This window comes from Ascidia mentula, chromosome 3, assembly GCF_947561715.1.
Source record: "Ascidia mentula chromosome 3, kaAscMent1.1, whole genome shotgun sequence".
Classification (NCBI taxonomy): domain Eukaryota; kingdom Metazoa; phylum Chordata; class Ascidiacea; order Phlebobranchia; family Ascidiidae; genus Ascidia; species Ascidia mentula.
In genome coordinates, this window is record NC_138568.1 from 8152084 (window position 1) to 8171773 (window position 19690).

The 19690-nt window shown below is 42.0% G+C and overlaps 1 protein-coding gene across 2 annotated transcripts in view; it reads right to left on the reverse strand.

The window, feature by feature from the left end:
- The window catches only part of LOC145896131 (uncharacterized), a 36134-nt gene extending 16750 nt beyond the window's left edge, over nt 1-19384 (reverse strand). For both annotated transcript variants that reach the window (XM_082984991.1, XM_082984990.1), the window contains exons 1-6: nt 18799-19384; nt 15056-15153; nt 11905-12030; nt 6624-6747; nt 6020-6157; nt 2788-2913 (exon numbers count right to left, since the gene is read on the reverse strand). In XM_082984991.1, coding sequence (XP_082841117.1) covers nt 2788-2913; nt 6020-6157; nt 6624-6747; nt 11905-12030; nt 15056-15153; nt 18799-19093 — 907 coding nt within the window. In that variant the 5' untranslated portion in view covers nt 19094-19384. The remainder of the gene's footprint in view (nt 1-2787; nt 2914-6019; nt 6158-6623; nt 6748-11904; nt 12031-15055; nt 15154-18798) is intronic.
- Between the last annotated feature and the right edge of the window lie 306 nt (nt 19385-19690).

Here is a 19690-nt window from a genome sequence, read left to right on the forward strand (position 1 = left end):
AAGTAACGAATGTGCAGGAATGCGGCGAATGTGCCATAAGTTAGCAACACGAGGTTGACCTTACGTCTTACTTGCAAACTTACTGTTCTCAACTCTTCTACATTCGCTGCAAATATGACAAACAGAAAGATACTAAACCCTGGATTTATAGCAACCTCGAAAGTTTTCAAACTTGCCAGTAGCTCGCTTCGCTCAGCGGCCGCAGCCGGAACGAAATAAAAGGCGACGCCGCGATGATTGAAAGCGCTTTGTCGTCGATCGCCCGAGCTTTTTTCCCTTATTGCCGATTCCGTATTCTCTATCCGGCCTAACAACAGCGCACCTGCCAAGCGGGGCGGACGGCATAAACCCGCCAAAAATTGCGATTAGATCTGACTTGCCTGGTGTCGCATTCGAAGAGGTAATTTTGGAACAGTGTTATTTAGCGGGGTTGTTCGCTTACTCAATGCGCGCCCATTACAAGACACGTTGGCTGTTGCTTGTTTCGCAATTACACACGTGTTTGATACATTAATTCCGGCCGGAGACGCGATTGAACATCACCTTAAAACACACGGGTCGCTCCAACTCTTTCAGACAAGCTGTTTAGGTTTCAGAGGCAAATGCTAGGCCAACAAACAGAAAGTAAAATGAATAAACGTCAAGGTTTTTTTCCCAGTAACGACTTAGAACCCAACACGTTTGTTGTTGACAAAAACGGTCCCAGAATTTCAAGCTCGTACCATCTTGGAGCAAGGGTTCAGCAAATGTTCACTACTTTCAATGAAATATACCTAAAATCCGGCTTGGCACATCACAGAACTTGTCGAATTCAAGAAACCAGGAAGCTCGTGGTGGCCAACTCCACGTCACCGAATATCCTATACCTTCGATCTTTGTTGTGGGAAAGGAAACCGCGTTGCTTTTCATTTTCCCGTTTTCCCAAGCACAGTGCAAGGTCACTTGACGTTCTCCCAGGAAGGTGCAGGATATTCGGCGACGCTTGGTTGGCCACCAAGGGTGTCTTGCTGTCGCAAGTTTGAAAGGACATTGCATGATGTGTCTTGAGGTCACAAAATTTTCGGGTCGACAAAACCTTTTAAAACTATCCTCACTTTGACAAAGCAGCTTTGAAGCAGGATCGTAAGCACTGCTTTAACTGAATGGGCAACAACAGGGTTACACAAACTATAGGCTGTGAGCCCCAAGTTGCAAAATGTAATTCTGGGCTAGCACAACAAAAATCCCTTCACTAACATGCACATGTATAGTTGGCAAGGGTCAAAGAAGGTGACAAAATAAAGGTGTACTCGTTTATACCAAAGCTTAAACTATGCTTGCACAAGCGTTTTTCATTTAGCTTTTCATTCGCGAGGCTTCTCACATTCCAGGGCGAAGAGATAATGACCAACCTTAGCGCAGCAGGGATCAAGTACACAGTGGCATTTCCGAGGGTTAACAACGAAAACCACCGCAGTACAATAGCTCGTGTGGAGCATTGTAACACGGTGCATTGTCCGTCGCCTCCCAAACAGGTGCGGTTTAGGCAATGGAAGGATTTCGGCAGTTCCAACGACCTCTGAAGAATCGCGAGAAGGTTTGTAACAAAAAGGTAAATATTTATCGTCGAAATGTCAACACAACGAGAGCGCACGGAGATTGTATCCTGTTTGATAGGCCAGCTCGGTTGAACTGCGATTAATGGCGTTCAGTCGTCCCAATTCTGCGATCATCCGGGCATTAAACTGCCGCCAAACGACTATCGGAACACAGATCAAAAAGGAAAGACCTTTCACGACAAGTGTGTGGGAACGCTTAAACAATTCGTTTTTCGAAAGCCAACATTGCTTCAACAGAGGTCTACACAGACATTCTGCAAATACTTCGCAAAGTTTTGGCATTTTCGCAATCTGGGAAAAAGAAAAGTGTAGGAATAACAAAATTAACAACTCTCCTTAACACCGTATAATTCAGATATGCAAACCAATCATAAATATCCCAGCGAACCAATAGAATCAATACTTTATAAAGCGACAAACTGGTGTCAAAACCTAGGATAAAACGCGGACAAAACGTCATCTGAGTACCTGACTGTCTAAACGCTAAAAATCTGATCCGAAAATATCAGCTTCAACTTTGTGCACAGTTTGCCTCGATAACACACCTTTTTACCGATGTCGGTTTAGAAGGATTGCTTTAAGAGAGGAGACCCTTGATTCGGCGGCGAACACGAAACTTTGCGGAATCGCGATCGACGATTCTCCCAGTAACGTGTGGAAAGAAACACGATACGGCAGCTACCTCCCCAAGTGCTATCGGAAACCCATGAGCAAATACGTTCGCGCGCGTATAGTTGGTGGATGTTATTTGCGCGGACAAATAAACACTCGCTATCGGCGAACGCACAATGCTCGATATTCTATTAAACTGGCAGTGTTTGCTTGTTTGGATAATGACGAAACGGATAGAATTTACGATATCTCAAAAACGAGAATTGACGTTCGGGTACGATTTCTCTGTTTGCTTTTGTGCGCACCTTGTTTCGGAAACTGTTTTTTACGAAGGGGGGGAAATATCGGCAAAAATGCGCGAGAATACTAAAGGCTTCTTTCAGAGTCATTGGGCAAAAGAAAAACAACCAAGAAAATGCCGTGATGCCAAATGTTATATTTTCCATGCCAAAAGCAAATGACATTCGTATAAGAACAAACGCAACCTGACCTAAAAAAGGCCCGTTTTTTACTTTAATCCCACCAATACCTAGCGTCGCCATGCAAACGTGGATATTTGGTCAATTGTTGCACTTACTGCACGCATATTCGAAGTGAATGAAGTTGAAACAATTCCGTTCAGAAACCTTCACAGTGCAACGCTGCCTCTTGTGGCAACGAGCCGTCACTTCGTCCAAGGCTGATTCCGACGTAAGGGAACAGTCTGTGGAATGACATCAATTCAACACTAGTAAACACTGTGATCAGATAATGTACTTTTGTGGGTAAATGTAAACAGAAATCGAAGACATCACGTATAAATATTTAAAGTACTTTTACTGAAGGTTTTAGCCCAAATTTGGGCAAAGGTTTGAGATGCTATTTAAGTACACGGAGCAGTTTTAAAAAAGGTTATTTTTCTTTAGGATAAATGTCAAATATTTGGAATATGGAGGTAGATGTATTTGTACTGTAGAAAATGTTTTTTGAGAAAAAAGCATCGCCTTTACTAGTACAACTTCAAAACCACCCTCCGTTCTGTTTGCTGTAGGAGAGATACACACTCCAACCCAAACGACCTTTCAAGATAAAAGGAGTTTCCGCCCAATTCTAATCAATACTCAAGAGCTCAGTAAACTTGTTTATCGTAGCGAGGGGTGCGTGTTGTTGTGTTCTTCAAATCAAGGCCTGCCCTCAAGCACTGATAACCGGTATCAGTTCTCTATTCAAGTAGCACTTGTCTGAGCCTAGATAAACCGTGGGTTCCACTTGGTGGGCGAACTTAGCAAACCTGTCTGTCACGCCTGTCTGTGTATTTATTATCGTGGTGAGGGAATACGATTGTGCGGTCTGTTGAATAAACTGCCACTGCTTTCGGGTGCAGTTGCACTTTTTCATTTGCGAGAGCGGAAAAAATATACGAAATACGTCCATCGGTAAAATATATGCCAATGACAAACGTACAGTTTCAAAATATCTGTCCGTGTATATACTGTATTATGTAAGGATATCAGGTAAATTTGGTGGTTAAATGTGTTGTACAGTATCGTTTTCCAAATGAACAATTAATATGACTTTTATATGACAATTAATATAATAAAAAGAACCTGATCCTAAAATATGGCAGAAACTGAGCATGATTGTTTTCCGAATAAAACGAAAACAATACTTGCGCAACATTGGTTCTCACGCTTGTTCCAGCTCCACTTCGTAACACAAACTCCTTTTGAACTGAATTTAATTGTTTCAAAAGTAACAGGGAGACATGATCGGGCAACGACCGCAGAAATCCCAACCGCGGAATCGCGTCATTTACCAAAGGCGCCCAACTTACATCCAGTCGTCTGGACTCGGATACAGAATTGACGGCCACATTAACTGTTGGATCGCCGGGGTGGTTTTAGAGGCGCCCCCACATCATAAGGCGCCACACACAGGCTGTCAGCCCATTGTGCGGTTTATGGGTGTGGGAACCTTCGACTTATTAGGAAGACGAAAAGAAATGCAGGAGTTTGTGCCTGGTCGGGTTCAGTGGTTTCCAACTTTCATAAAGCGGTGACGTATTTATCCTTAAAAAATATTATGACCGCACGCATAAAAATATCGACGTATGTTAGAGACGAATTACTAAGTGGTCCCCCATGCAAAACCTTTTAACATGTCGAGACAAAGTTAGCATTTCTTTTCCGGTGTCCTTCAACGATACTCATACTTTCTATCACCGCAGGTGAATGCCTATCTTCGAAGCACGATGCGTCAAACGGAAATAAAATTAGCAAAGCTTTTGTGAAAAGCGAACGCTATGGATGTAAGTTCGCGACGCTCTTGCCAAGTTAAAACGACTGGTCACGACGCCCCGTTCGTAAACCTCTGGTCTTACTCACAGTTTAAAATCAAAGGAAGGCAAGTCTGTTTAAATCGACGTTAAAACTAACAAAATGTTCATTAAATTAGCGCCAACGTGGATATTTTTTCATGTAAATTTCTACTATTAACAACAGGTACTGCCAAGTTTAAAAATGCAACCTTGGCCTTTAGTCCAAACACGTTTTTTGTCTCTATTAGTTACCTCTTATCAGCGGCGATTGGCAGATTGAGATAAATTGCCATAGCCTTTTGTGAAGCAGGACAAGTAAAATTCTGTTTACGGATTTTGGGTAAATGTTTACTGTACAAAGGAACCTGGCCGGTTTTGGTTGCCGACTCTAAAGTGCAATTTAGCTAATAGTTCACAGCGTATCGCTTGAAGAAGCTCAATTACGCACTAGCGTTTCTGATCGATGCGATGAGGAAAGGGAGATTTGGCGAAACTAGTGGCGGAGTTTATACAGTGCACACTGTTTCAACTTATTCTGTCTCATCAGTGTTTGGCGAACACAGCCCGTTAGTGGCGATTTCGCAGTCACCGACACTCCGTTGGGTACCAAATATAGGTACAGGCCACCGAAACGATAGTGGTAAAAGTTACTTTGACTGCGCTGGAAAAAAACAATGTAGATTAATCTTGAACTCTGGCTTACTGAATAAAAATCACAGTTTTTGTAACGATTTTTGTCGCATAACTATCCACTGTCCACTTTTTTAAAGCAACATAAGTATATTTCTATACTTTCTCCTCAATTTAAAGGGATATAATGGACAGGAGATGACCACTTGGTGTCGCAAAAGAGCGATATTTATCCAGCGTCGCTTCATAAAAAAATTTGGGAATTTCATAGTAGTTTAGCAAACCCCATAAGACGCGCTTGGTGAAAGACTGCTCAAGCGAATCCCTTCTGAAAAAACACTACTCGCCGCAATACATTTGCATTGATCAGATACCATGCAAAATTGCTCTCGTATCTTCAGCTATCAGCCACAGTATCAGGGCGCGGAGCCTTAACTCGTGTAACATGCGAGTTTCCTGGAGGCAACAACAAGTTCCCTACGAGTCGTTAGGTTGGTGACGCAATGTCTGAAAGTATGTAGCGATTTCGTGTTGTACATTGGACGTACAAAGTCCTGCGGAGTGGGAGCTGTTAGTGTTTGCCTACATATCACGGCGAGGATGTCAATTTTTCAGTGCACGACAATGGAAAGAAAACCTAGGATCGTGTGTTGATGCATTCACAAGTAAAAGTTTCACTTTGATTCGTGTCAAGACATGTGTGTTGTTGTGTATCAAGGCGCGGCCTTCTCACTGCAGCTCCCGTGTGGTGTCAATCTTAAGGTCAAGGCACAGGTGTAATTATAATTACCCTTTCTGGCCTTTGACCAGGTTTATTACGTGCACTTGGTTTGGCTTGTCAAGACACAAGGAAAATTGTAAAAATCAAGGGATTGGAACTTACTGGAACCCGCAGTAGCTCTGCAACTTTCCTTGTACGTCATCGTGACGTTGTACACAGCAATGACGTAGTTGACCTTAGCGCAGTGCACGACCATGGTTTCGTCGTCGCACGATCCTCGATCCTTAAACTCATCCGGCACTACAACATAAACAACATTTCGAATCGCCTGTAAAACATACTATTATAAAGCAGAACGTTGTGGCAAACCAACATACAGAAAACTGAATGTTATTCAACTGCTCTGTGGTTTGCTTAAAACAAAAAATATTGGGCGAATGCGCTGTTATTGTCATATTTGTTACAATAGTAGCGTGGTCTGGTGTAAGAATGCAAAGTTAAAGCAGCAAAATCCCATTAAATCCGAATTACGAGATGTAAAAATATCAAGTCTTATCCGGATTTTGCGCAGATCTGGATTAACCTTTTGTTAAAAAAAATATTGCAAATCATTTCCCCAAACTATCCCCAACTTCGCTCGCAATGGGCAAAGTTCCAGATATTAATAACTTCTATGGGCAAGGTGGCTGCAGTTTATTGGGTGCAAATAAGACTGTCACATCATGGGCATATGTTTTACGATACGACAGGTTCTACCAAAACTTACTCAGTTGGCATTTGTAGTTCACTGTCAAATACTTGGTTGTACCAGGACAGGGGTCGTCACCAAACACACGTGAATGCACCAGAAGCCCACAGTAGCGTCGACCGTCGCAGTCCGCAGCCGTTTTCTGCAAAAAGCAACACTAATTAGGATACAAAAATATCGCAAAAACTTTGCTGTGGTTTTTTGAGAACGAATTTTACTGTACTCTTTAGAACATCTCAATACATGACCCACCATACGATACACCTGTTACCACTAGGAGCTTACTTGTTGACCCCCCCTTTCAGATTATATTGCACGGGTTATTCTCTTGCGCAAGAAAAACAATTAGTAACCCCCTTTCATTTATCTCGGATGGGAGAAAATAGATGACATCACAAGCACTCCCTCGTGAAGCGAGAAATTGCTTACACGAGATGTTATCGCGGTGTAAAGCACCCGGTTGTACGACCTCCCGTCTTATTTACCCGCTATCAAGGTACGGTAAGGCAAAAGTAGGACCACATTGCACGGGATTTGTTTTTGAAACGCGTTGCCGCTTGTTGCAACACAAGTCGGATATGGCAGCACCGCCCGTTGGTCAGTGCTGGTTATTTTACTCCATCACGCGCGGGCAAAATGTTTTCGGAAATACAGGAAACCTGTCTCCATATTGCAAAGGCTTGGAACAGATTCCCACGAACCAGATGTGGGACCAACGACATATGTAGATAATCAGGCGCTATTGTGTTGGCGAAAATCTTGTGGAATCAAAGTGAGCGTATCGACAGCAATTTTTTTCGAATTCCAATGGAAAATGTTGGGACGATCAAGACACTTAGTTTCAGAATAGGGAGAATATTCTGAACTGTCTCGGTAAATCTTACGTTGTAATTTCATAATGAATGATAACGGTTAGACTCGTAACCGAAACATTAGAGTATGGTATTATTCGAGACAGTTGGGCTTATTCATTTTATTCCAAAGCTTACAACGAAATATGCCTGAAAATTTGTTGCATTTCCAAAACCTAAGTGGTACAATAAAGTGACGTAGGTATAATCTTTAAAAGTCCATCAACCCTCGTTAAAAACATCAAAGAAGCGGCGTCAATTGTTGGACCCCAATTGAACTGTTCTCAGATGGCAGTAATAAGATTTGGGGCGGCACGCTTCAACAAACCTGAAACGACCTCACAAACGATCCAATTTTGTCGCCACACGGGAGTAAGGGAAACCGCTTTAGCCCGCCTGTTAAACGGATTGATGCAAAACTGTTTTTTGTCACTTGGTGGTGATAAATGCAAAATTTAACATCGAGCATCTTCACTATTAAATGTTTGACGCAAGCAAGATAATGAGAAACGTTTGCAAAGCGTGAATCACAATCAAAAACGACAAGCAAAAAAATTGAGACTAACATACCGTCAGTGCGCTTGATACAAAACAGACCCCAAAATTAATTCGAAAGCGTTGTTTGTGGATTTAAAGTCTAGAAAAAAAGGCCTACCAAGATGCCACACTTTCGAACTGTCGGATGTGCGCGCAAATTACCCAAAACCAACTTATCGCGCATAAGCCGTTTTGACAGCCGCGAATCCTCTGATTCACACCGACCTGTTTAATGCCAAAACACCGTCACACAAAAACTCGACGCCTCAAACACACGTGGAGCAGTGAAGCACCGCCGGGAGTACTTTCTCCGCCGTTAGTGAGTCATAACTTTACGTCGTATGTTCGCAATTTTCGATGGATTGAATCCTTACCACGTGGCGATACGCTTTTGTAGCCGTCAATGCCCATTAGGGAAGCACTTTAATGGTCCGGGGCAAATAACAACAACTTGGACACAAACAGGAGACAGAAAAACAAAAAACAATTCTGATAATACTGTTTGTGGACAGTGCTGTTGGTTCGTTTGACGAAGAAATTGGAGTTTAGGTTCATGAAATACTTTATTGTAACAAAAGAGTAATATAATGCACAATTAAAACCGAGCACCTAAAAAGAGTCAAAATTGTTTACTTGTACTATGGACACTTATAGTGCAGTAACACGTTAATGGGGAAAGTTAGCATTAGTGGGACATTTAGACATTAGTGCAGACGTGTTTTCCTCGAATAAACCTTACATTGTCGCAGATTCAGTATTTGAAAACAACAGGCAACGTGCAAATGGCATTCGTAATAAACTAGAGTATTTAACTGCTTTCTTTCTCAATAAAACAAGATAGAATTACTTTGCCCCGATGACATAGAGACGATAAGAGAAATGGTTTACAGATATTTGCCCCGGGTTACACCGAAAATGCGTCACAGAACGAATAGGGTTCTCGTGTGAATTAGTCACGGAGAAATTCGACACCGCCAGTTTCTGCGCACGTATCACGTGACGGGAAGGGGAGAAACCGTTCACCCGTGGCCCCCTCCCCACACCCGGAGGTGCAAAAACGCGACAGGAGGGGATGTTTACGGGCGGTGCGTAAATTCGTCTTCCTACACCGGGCAACTAAATTGGCCATTAACTCAGACAAAACTTTGGAAATTTAAAGCACCTTATAGTTGGAATCGTGCCATAAGGGACAAAAATCGGTTCAAAGTGGCATCTTTGTAGAGAATTCCTTTTGATTAAGGTCTAGGTGGGATGGGTTTTGGTGGTTTAACACCGCTATCTTTTGTTCCACCATTTGTAGCGAGGTAAACAACGGTTATTAGATTTATGGGCCTGTAAACCTTGGGAACATTGTGACCTTTTGCATATGCTTCCAATGGATCTTACAGGAAAGCCCTGTACACACAAAGTTTACTGAGTAAATGTCATTTCCTTTAGATTAATTATAAGATAACTGGCGCATCCAGCGTAACTCAAATAATCAAACCAAATAGGAAATAGGGTTTAGGTCGTACAGTGAGCAATGCCTCCCGAGGTATTTGCGAGCCATCCGGGTCAAGGGCACAGGGCGGAATACAAACCAATTTCTTTTCATAACACGAGCAATTGAGTGCTCCTGTTGCATCAACAGATGCACGCGGCTTGCTTGTGCAATGGGCATGACAGGCTACTTGTGTTTCGCATAAACACTTGCCTCGAAATAAATGCGCAGCTTCAAAGAGTTGCGGGAATTGCTTTGTGAGCCAATACCCCAAACGCACTGATTCATTACACTGACTTTCAAACACAACCCGGCACAAAAGTTACCCAGAAAGCACATCGGCAAAAAAGTTTAATTGGCCTTAGTGTACAGTATGAAGAGTTGATTAATAACAGACCAATATTAAGGTCAGTCCACTAGGAACCAGGACTGACCTCATACAATCAACAACCTGAGTACAAAGGGTGCTTTGATGTGGCGGTGTTTGCGCGCCACTGTACGGATGAAGGCAGCAATAACTGACGTAAGCGGCGTTTTCCAGGAAACTTGTTTTATCTCAAGTACACAACCAACGAACACAAAGATGCACTGTGGGAGATGTCTCAATTTGATCAGACTCATAATTCACACGCATACTTTGGTTGGTATTAAAAAAAATATTGATAATACCAGCAAGCTGATCTTTATTGTAATGTCTCAAGTTTGCATGTGGCACTTTATGGGCAAAAAGGGTTTTTGCAAATCCACGTTACAACAACCCAGAAGAATTGTGCGGTGTGTGGTCATATTTTTCAAAATTTTCAATAAAAAGTTGGCGCCCAGCCGATGCCTGGCGGGTTCGGGTTTCAAACATCAACGAACCGTACTAAAAACCCATTACAATACGCTCAGGCCTCAAAATGAACACAGCGTCGCCTCACAGAAAAATTAAAACTTTCTGAAAACCAGGGTCAGTCAAGGACCTCTCACTTAACGCCCGCACGCATTCAGAAAGCATTTTTATGTAAGAACCCAAAATGCCGTTGATGGAGAAGAGGTCAAGCGCTTAAAAGGGGTAGAAAAACTCTATTGCGACACTTAGTCCATGTCGTGCCAGCGGCTTTCGTCGAGTTAGTATGTGACGATCAACGAAATATTGTGTTACAGGCTGGAGTTAAATCTTTTTTCGATGGACGCAAAGGTTATATGCCACCAAAAAATTGCCGAAAACCAGCAACGCCCAACCATTTCCCAGCATTATGGTGGCATAGTAAATCTGCACTCACGGCATGTTACGATTCCCAAACTGCCAAACAACAGACACACGCCGCGTTGAAATGAACGGGCACAATGCTTAAAACTGACCTAATGAAGAAGGAAAAGCCCCAAGACAATGCTTCATCACAACACAGGTCGTGAAGCATTCGGACAAATAATCCAATGCGCTGGCGTTCGATCACATTCGGAGACAAGGCGGTCGTGCAGACCTCTCGTTAATGAATATTGGCGCTCTGGGTGATTTACTTTATTGGATTAAATACGGTGGTCAACAGCAGGGGTCGTTACATAGTCAATAGAGTTGGAGAGTGACCAATATTTCTAACTTGTGTGTTGTAAAAATTGGTATTACAAAACTTCATTTTTTGATCGCAATTAGGAGATTTTTTACTGTTACTTTCGAGTTTGAAAAAAACATTACCCGGAATATCAGAAATAAAAATAACGATTACAGACTTTCGAATTGACATAACGCGTATCATTTTACTCACATGGCACCCAAATCAATGCAAACGCGATTAGACCAAAGGGCAATTATGTCATTAAATCGATAAACCACGTAATTGCGATGGGAAAATACCGTCCTAATTAAAAGGCGGCACTCGCACGTGCATCTGTCCTCAGGGTTTCAATAATCGCCTTTTTGTTTGGTTGCAAATATAATTTCGAATTCTTAAACGCCCCTAATATTATTCTGGATTAACAAAATGTAGAACAAAGTGAAGACGATTACTGACACAAAGCTGCACGTTACAACGAACACCATGAAAACAAAAACAATACATAATATATTTTATTTCTGCTGTACGGCAGTTTTCACGTTCCATGGACTTGTTAAGATTCGACGCACTAAGTTTAAATCTATCCAGGCGAATTGTTTCTATGTTTGCAATTGTAATTTTTAGTCACACCAAGCTGCATTAACTTGTTATTCGCCTTCATTTTTGGTTTTAATTTTTACGCGAGGTTCTTGGAACGTAAAATTCGCACTAGTACGTCGCAACGCACAGTTTAACAACCGTTGCTGTACGGGATGAAAACAAACGTTGGATTGTCACCACAGTTACACTGAGCAAAATGTCTACTTTATAAAGGCGTTTTGATTTGCCTTAGTAGTCAACTCAAACTACATTTGACCTGAGGAAATCTCATTGCAAAAAACAAAACGTCTTACCGCATATGACGTCACCGCTTCGCAGTTGGTGCTTTCCTTGCTTCTGAGGTAGGCGAACGATCCCCATATAGACGTCTTGGCAGGACATATCTCTACGCTCGGAACTTTGCGACCGAACATGGCGCTCTGCAAAAATATTGCTAAGTTATTACAAATATCGAACGTTTAAGTATCGGGTGCGATAATAATAAAAGGTTTGATAAATTGTGACATAAACGGCGGCAATGAAGAAATTATCAGAAAATGTCAAAACAAATGAACTTGGCAATGAACAAAAATCCCTGTAAATGATCAATATGTTTGAAACAACCGTAGGCAGATATGGTTCTGACTGCCATTCGCGCGCCTTATGCCACAAACCACTGTTTGTTTGATGCAAACAACAAACGGAACTTGGATATGTGTAGGAAGAAATGGAACGCGGTTTGTGTCCAAAAATACCCAAAATGAAGCTGTTCATAGCTTGACATTTTGCAGCAAGAGTGATTACAGACCTGAACCTTTTATCGCGTCGAATTACGCGTGTGTGACTGGTACGCGTTAACCGGAACTGGGAAATTACACACCATCAAACTTGACAGGAAACAAGTTCGCGGTGAAACGACTTCGACTTTTTGTGACAACTAAATTACCAACTGAATATTTAAAGGCAATCTTTATATAATGTTTACCGGATATTTTCCTGCATTGCAAAACAACACACCGTATATAGGGAAAAATGTAAATCTTTCCAAAACGATGTCCCCAGTATATATAGGCTAACTATACCTAAGTTGTTTTTATAACGAAACTGTTCTCTACTAACTGGGTTCATATTACATTTTCGGCGGCAAAGCTTTTGCCAAAGGTTCTGAAATGAGAAACGTGGGTTTTCAATTTACTGAAGCATCAACAGCTTTACAAAAACGTTGAAATCGTGAACTTTTCTATTTGGTAAATATCGGTGGTTCAGAGAAACGATACAGTTCAATTCTCTTGTTCCCAACCATACGTGCGGGCATGAATATTTCAGCTATTTATTTGTCTCGCATTGTTTTCCGCCTTAACAAACTGCGTGGATAAAAGCGCCCTTTGAGCCAGGGCACCTGGGCGAGGGTTATTTTGGGCTCTGTCGTCAGTTCTCGCCCCTTGACCGAACGAAAGGGGGCGTTCCTGTCGATTATAACGCCCCCAGGAAACCCTATAGCTGGATTCTAAACATCTACAAAGTGGGTCAGCGGCATATCAACAAGCGGTTTACCAAATGAGGTTTGTTTACATACAGCACACGCATAACAAGTTATCCGAATAGCTTCGTACGTTGCAAACAAGCTTATCAGAGGGAAGGAAAATAAAAGATGTTTTTCTACTGGTCCTAGAAACCCTTTGAGGCACCGCTGGAATTGTTTGCATGGCAACTTCGCTAAATGAATTAGGAGGTTTCTAAATCGTTTTTCGATCGATGGTAAACAAAAACACTGCCAAAAATCTGCCACCAAGCGCTTGAATGGATTTGCACGAATCAAAATACCGTTAGCTTGACACCAATTTGCATTGATAAAAGTCCACATAAAACCGTATTTTACAGCATGCAATAAAGCAAATGGTTTTAATTGCTTATTTATATCCAGGCTTGCATGAAAGCTTTTGCATTTCGGGTTCAAAAACAGAAACCAACCCCCAATATTCTAAATTCAAACACACCTTGCTTATTGTTCAATGATGCCCAGTTTAAAATTATGCCCATTGAAGTATGTGATTTAAATTTCAGATCTAACTTAAAAAACTTCAGAGAGCATTTGACTGCTGAGATTTGATATGCTTTGCTTGTCTTTGGGTTAGAGATCGGTGCTGTGTCGCACGGTGTAACGACAATGAATTGACCTTATCGACCAAAAACTCTTGCCGCCATAGATTATCGAGTTTTGTCTGCTGGAGTCACAATACGAAGAGCTGGAGTTTGGGGTTCAGAAAGTTACAGTGTCACTGCAGTGCGTTAAAGTGGTAGGAAAATTTGAACGTAAACATAAGCGACCAAACATTGCTCGGTGACCTACTTGCAAGTAAAGAGAGACCCACTAACACAAAAAATCGCCTTTTCCTACTTTGAATGTGAAAAAATTTATACATGGAGTTTCAATGCTATTCAAGGATTAACCCGGTCTTGTTTCTCACGCTGGCGACGGATTTCTATTGAGTGTCAAATACAACAATTGCTTCCATCGTTGACTTTTAACAGTGGGATTATTGACAACTGGATCCTGTGGCCAAACAATCCAAGCCAAACAGTAAACCTACTCGTTGATCCTTCTTTTCAAAGAAGAAGCATCATATGGTTAAAGTCACAGAGTTAGAAATATTTGCCAAATCCGAAAAAGATTAACGACTGCGCCAAACATGTGCAAATACTTTCGCTTTGGAAGGTAATCAATTGCCCCGTAGATTCACGGATAATAAACAAATGCACGGAGATAGAAATAATAAAAATATGTATGATTATTTTTGAATTGTGAAATACTGGACAGTAGTAATACAGAGAGGTTAAGGGGCAAGAATATATTGTTTTTGTTTGTTTAAGATGCAATTGTATATGTTGCTCACTGTAACATTTTTTCTGTTGTTTGCTTAAAAAATAGGCGTTATGACGCATATCTGTCAAGAAATGGCGTCTAAAAAACTACGACATTTTTGACCTGCTCGAGGGCTTTTACATTAACCATTGCTGCGAGGGCTTTGAGAAATCGCAGAGTGGTGGAAAAGGCATATAATGGCGTGGCGTTTATTTGACGGACAAAGGCCAAGTGGTGCCTGACTAAACAGCCAGTGAACCACAGCTGAGAAGCATCTTACCGCAGGAAATTGTATCCCGTGCTGCTCAAAAAGGGAACCTCTTTTGGGTTGCAGTAATATGTAAGCCCAGATTTTGACAAAAAAGAAGTGCTGATTAGACAAACAACAATACACAAAACCGAAGTTAAAGCCGCAGGTTTAAATTTGCATTGATTTGAATCGAGCATTTAGAGTATTTTTTGCCGCATCCTGAACATGAACACAACTAATATAAGTTTAGTCCCCATATATAAAATACTTTAAAAAGAATAGTGTGTATATCTTAAAGTTCATAATTCCAGGATATTTGTGATGGGGCGCTGAGTTTGCAAGCTTAACTTACTTGAATGTCGATGGTGGACATCATGGGACACCTGATGAAGAGGACCTGCCCCTCGCATGCGCTCGCCGTGTGGTTCGTGATAATCGACGCCATGTAACCTGCAATCAAATACATTGTGTCGGTAATTGTCGGCCATTATTGGACGCAAAGCGTGCTCAATGGAGATCCTATGGACGTCCTGCGGGGCGGGGCGGCAGCTGTAAATCGCGCGAATGTGTTTGTCCACGAAACAATGTGTTTGACGGAAAGCTGCGGGTACAAAGGAACGGGAGACAGCCTTTCCCGCAGGGCCATGCCGCGCATTTTAATTGTCCTTCAAGCGCATGGTGGCAATTTTCAATGAGATTTTGTCTCCCTGAAGTGACATTTATTTGCAAACACAAAATGTTGGCAATTTAAAACAAAAGATTATTAAATTTTTGGTGTTTTTGTGGGGTTTACATTTTACAATACATGCTGAGGATTGTTCAACATTTAGTTATTTGCAAGGTTGGCAATGTGCCAACTATCAAGCAAAACACCTAAAGTTAATTTGACTGTATATCATAGATGAATATATTGTATATGAAACAAAATCACTAAGCCAGTACCTACAGAACAGTTTGACAGAGGTTTGAGTGGTAAGCCCCCCCTGCACTCTTTAGTTGGTAATATTTCACCATGCAACGCTGGTGGCCCAAACTTCCTAGGTGCGTCGACTTTGACACACGTCAAAGCAGTCAGTTTTTCGAATAAACAACCGCTATAATTAGGCACGAGAGGCTTTTTCAAAGACAACTGACATTTCGTGCGTTGACGGTCAAAGCCACGTTGAGCAGACATGCGTGTTCGTTTGCTAAAAGGTCCAGTTACAAAATCGATGAAACAAATGGAAAACCCGACGGGCCGTCGCGGAGGCCCAGAGATCAATGCTAATGCAATAATAGGCGGAAGATATGATGTGTGCAGGTATAAGCGCCCGTGGAATCTCCCGGCTCTGGAGGGGGGTTTATCGCTTTGCACGCAAACACCCCACACAGTACGAATTTCGTGATTGGCATGGTGAAATATTTCTGGTTTAGAGTTGGTCACCTTACCCTTGTGGATGTCAGATGGGGTTTGCCCAACTTGTTTGGGAGGAAAACACTTGCGAGGAAACGGGCAAGCGAAGGTAGACCCGCGAAACACCTTAATTTAATTTACGTCGGTAGTTTTATAAAGATATATGATCTCCGAGAGCGGATAGTCTGTTTGCTGAACGGGGAGTGTATGAGCAACACATGCGCTTGGGGTCGTACCATAGAGGAAGATACATACACTTACAAAAATGATAGTAATTCACTTCCAAAATAAAATAAAAATGTCAACAAAGCTTCACAGCTGGTCTAGCTGCACGAGTGGCGTTTATTACCCTTTGAAGCCATTCTAATCCCTTGGAAACAGCCACGAGACAGGCTAAATCCTTCAGCAGCGCTGTTGAATCTAATAACCCTGCCATCCATCACTAATCCCCAGCCCACTGCCAAAGGCCCGGAAAGGCGATGCAAGGCAAATATCCAAACGGCCGCGATGGTTAGCAAAAGTGCACTTTTCTGTAAACCCGGAGAACAAGAATGCCCTCCATGGCACGGAACCGGCCAAGCCCTAGGTCGCAACGGTCCGTTAGATTGGTTGAATTGAACAGCAGACGCCGTTGGTCGGTTGTTGGTCCAGGCGCACTGGCTGTTGACGATCTTTGCCGCTACGTTAACCCCGAGGTCCCACCCGTCAAGATGGGTTTGAGAAATGGACTGATGGTGTTTGCGTTCGCCATCAAGCCCGCTGACGTAATTATGCTAACGATTTCTGTTGCATTGTGTAAGTTTGTATACAATGTTCCACATCGTGTACGTTGTACAAACTAAATGTACAAGGAGAACGTTTCCTGTTGGTGTGTAAAAAGCGGACGCCGCGTTTGCCAATTCAGTCTTAAGTTCTGGCTTACTTGGTTAAAATTACCAAGAGCAGGATATTACCATTGTCACTGCAGTCTAAAATTTTCAATTTTTTTCGAAGCGTTCGACTCGAGGGTAAAATTAGTATTACAATCGTTGACGAACAAGTTTGAGTTTAATGAGATGTCAGAGTATAACACAAAAATCCAATAAAGCTTTTGAAATTTATCCAACAACTTCAAAACGAAATGACACTTTTGGCAATTCTGCATTATCTGGAACGACCTCATGTACGCAGAAATCAATACCAGAACCACTGAAAGGTGCCTCGCTGTCGAACTCTCTCACAAGGAAGACAGTTCAATGCCAATACGCAATTAACTTCCTCGAACAGGTGTGACGTAACTGGTCGATCTGGTAACGAAATCGACTCGCAGCATCGATTTTTTGAAATCCCGCACCGCTTGGCTGACGGCGAAGTTATTTCCTCATTGGAATCGCGTTACGCTTGTTTTCGCACGGCGTCGGTCAATTGCAACGCCACAATGCTCGTCAGCGATATCCGGGGCTAGAGTGATGGATGAAATCGTGAGATTCCCCGTGGGAAAGCCGTTTCCAAATGTTAGGCCTGATATTGAGTTTTAATGGGAAATCAGGATATTTATATTAGTTGAGGTAATTGTTGCCAACGTCGAGGGTACACTCTGTGATTGACATGTATCTCGACTTTATATAAATGAATATTCTGATATTGATTTTGTGGAGATAAATTTAAATCGAGGACAAAAAATAACAATACCAAAAACACAAGAGGGTAACTGTTATTTACCTAATTACTCTTGATACAACTCCACGCTCTACGCATTTAAGACTTATCGTGTACTGACAAAAACATGTTTTCCTTGTTTCTGCTTCTAAAGGGAAGGCAACAAGTGTGCCAACTTCAAGCATAGCGCGTCCTTTGCTGTTACCAGCGTTTCCCTCGACCCAATATTAAGCTATGCTTTTGACACATTTATATTGTGGAGGGTTTTAGTATTGGAAACTATAATTCATGAATTTTTTTTTACGACCACGAAGCTAAGAGAACATGTAACAGTTACCACATCAATACGCCGCCCCTAATCTCACGGCAGACAATTTATGCCACTTGACATAAAGCCACATAAGAAGTTGCCTGGAGACGGATTAATAAATAAAAGGGGGCTTGAGTGCGAGTAGTTCTTTAATCGGTAAAGCATTGGGTAAATTATTGAATGTTGACAACAAAGCGAGGCGGTCTCGAATTGTCGTGTGAGCGCCAACTGTTTACAAACGCCTGATCTTGCTCAAAAACTGCCAGACAAAGATTAGGTCTGTCACTGGAAAGTTGACCTCTTTTGGGCGCCAGTCACAATTATGTTAAGGTCCCACATTTTGTTATGGATCCTGGTTGACATTAAACAAAAAAGAAATATTATGATTGCAATGATTTCAACGTATATTGGAATTACAGCAAACGTACGTAATCCCCAATTAGTTAAACCGAATCTTCGCCCAATTCGAACGAAATTGGATTTTTTATGATGTCCATTGCTGTAGTCAAACTGCGACACTGTCATACACGTGCTGTCCCAAGTTTAACATAAAATAGACTTTTAGAAAGTTGAACTACAACGAAACCGGATAAAGTTGGCGTAGTACACTTATGATTTGGAACAGATCGTTCGGTGCAGATTTATGTGTGTGTGATGTTGCGGTACATAAGGGAAACTTGTAGCGACTTGACACCATCCCGACACTCCGGGGAGTTTTGTTTACGTATCACACGGTAGCAGCAAACGCGTTTACCTGAATAGTAGTCCCCAGCGGCGAGATTGCACAGATGTAGGAAGTAAACCGTTAAAAGTAGTCGGTACATCAAACGACCGGGTCCCGACGAAGAAGTCCTTGTACGCTCTCGGCGGTTTAAAGTTCTGCTACATCCATTCAAACACCTTTTAGTTTGGCAGTAAATCCATTGAGTACAGCCTACCCGGGCACTGGAACAAACTGCGGTGGAACCGTTGAACCCGTATACCACGTCCACGTCATACTTTATCCACTTCGTATATCCGGATTTGACGTCATCGTCTCTATTTCGCATACTTTTGACGCTCTCCGCGTGATGCCAATACCCAGGCTTAATTACGTGAATGGTTGAAAAGAAAATGATGATGATGGTAGTTGCGTATCGCTACACAGGTTATCACAGAGATGCCATGAATATTGCCTGTCGAAACTCTTCTAGCAGAGCGGCGGCGTGTGTCTCTAAACACAGCAAACGATAATGGATCGCATTCCGGGTCGACAGGTCTCAATAAAGTCGTTCGCGTCCGGCACCTTACACACAATATAATAAACAGGTTTTCGACGACCGTCAGCGCCAGTCGAGGGCAATTCTAAAAGACAAAAATAAATACAGCAACACTGCGATAGACAACGGATAAATGAATGAACACAAACACTACTAAGATAGGCATGGGGACTTCTCATAACTAAGTATCTTTACTTATGAAACAACAGCATAAACGTACATTTAGACGCAACAGGAAACTTGGCAGACTCACTTTAAGGTACCTGCTAAAAAATGGCTTCCTGTCTGTGAATGGCTAACTCGGAATAAAATTTAAAACTCTTCCCTTCACGATAACACCCGAAAGCCAACTAAGGGCCATAATTGGCAGTTATATTTTAAGGTAAA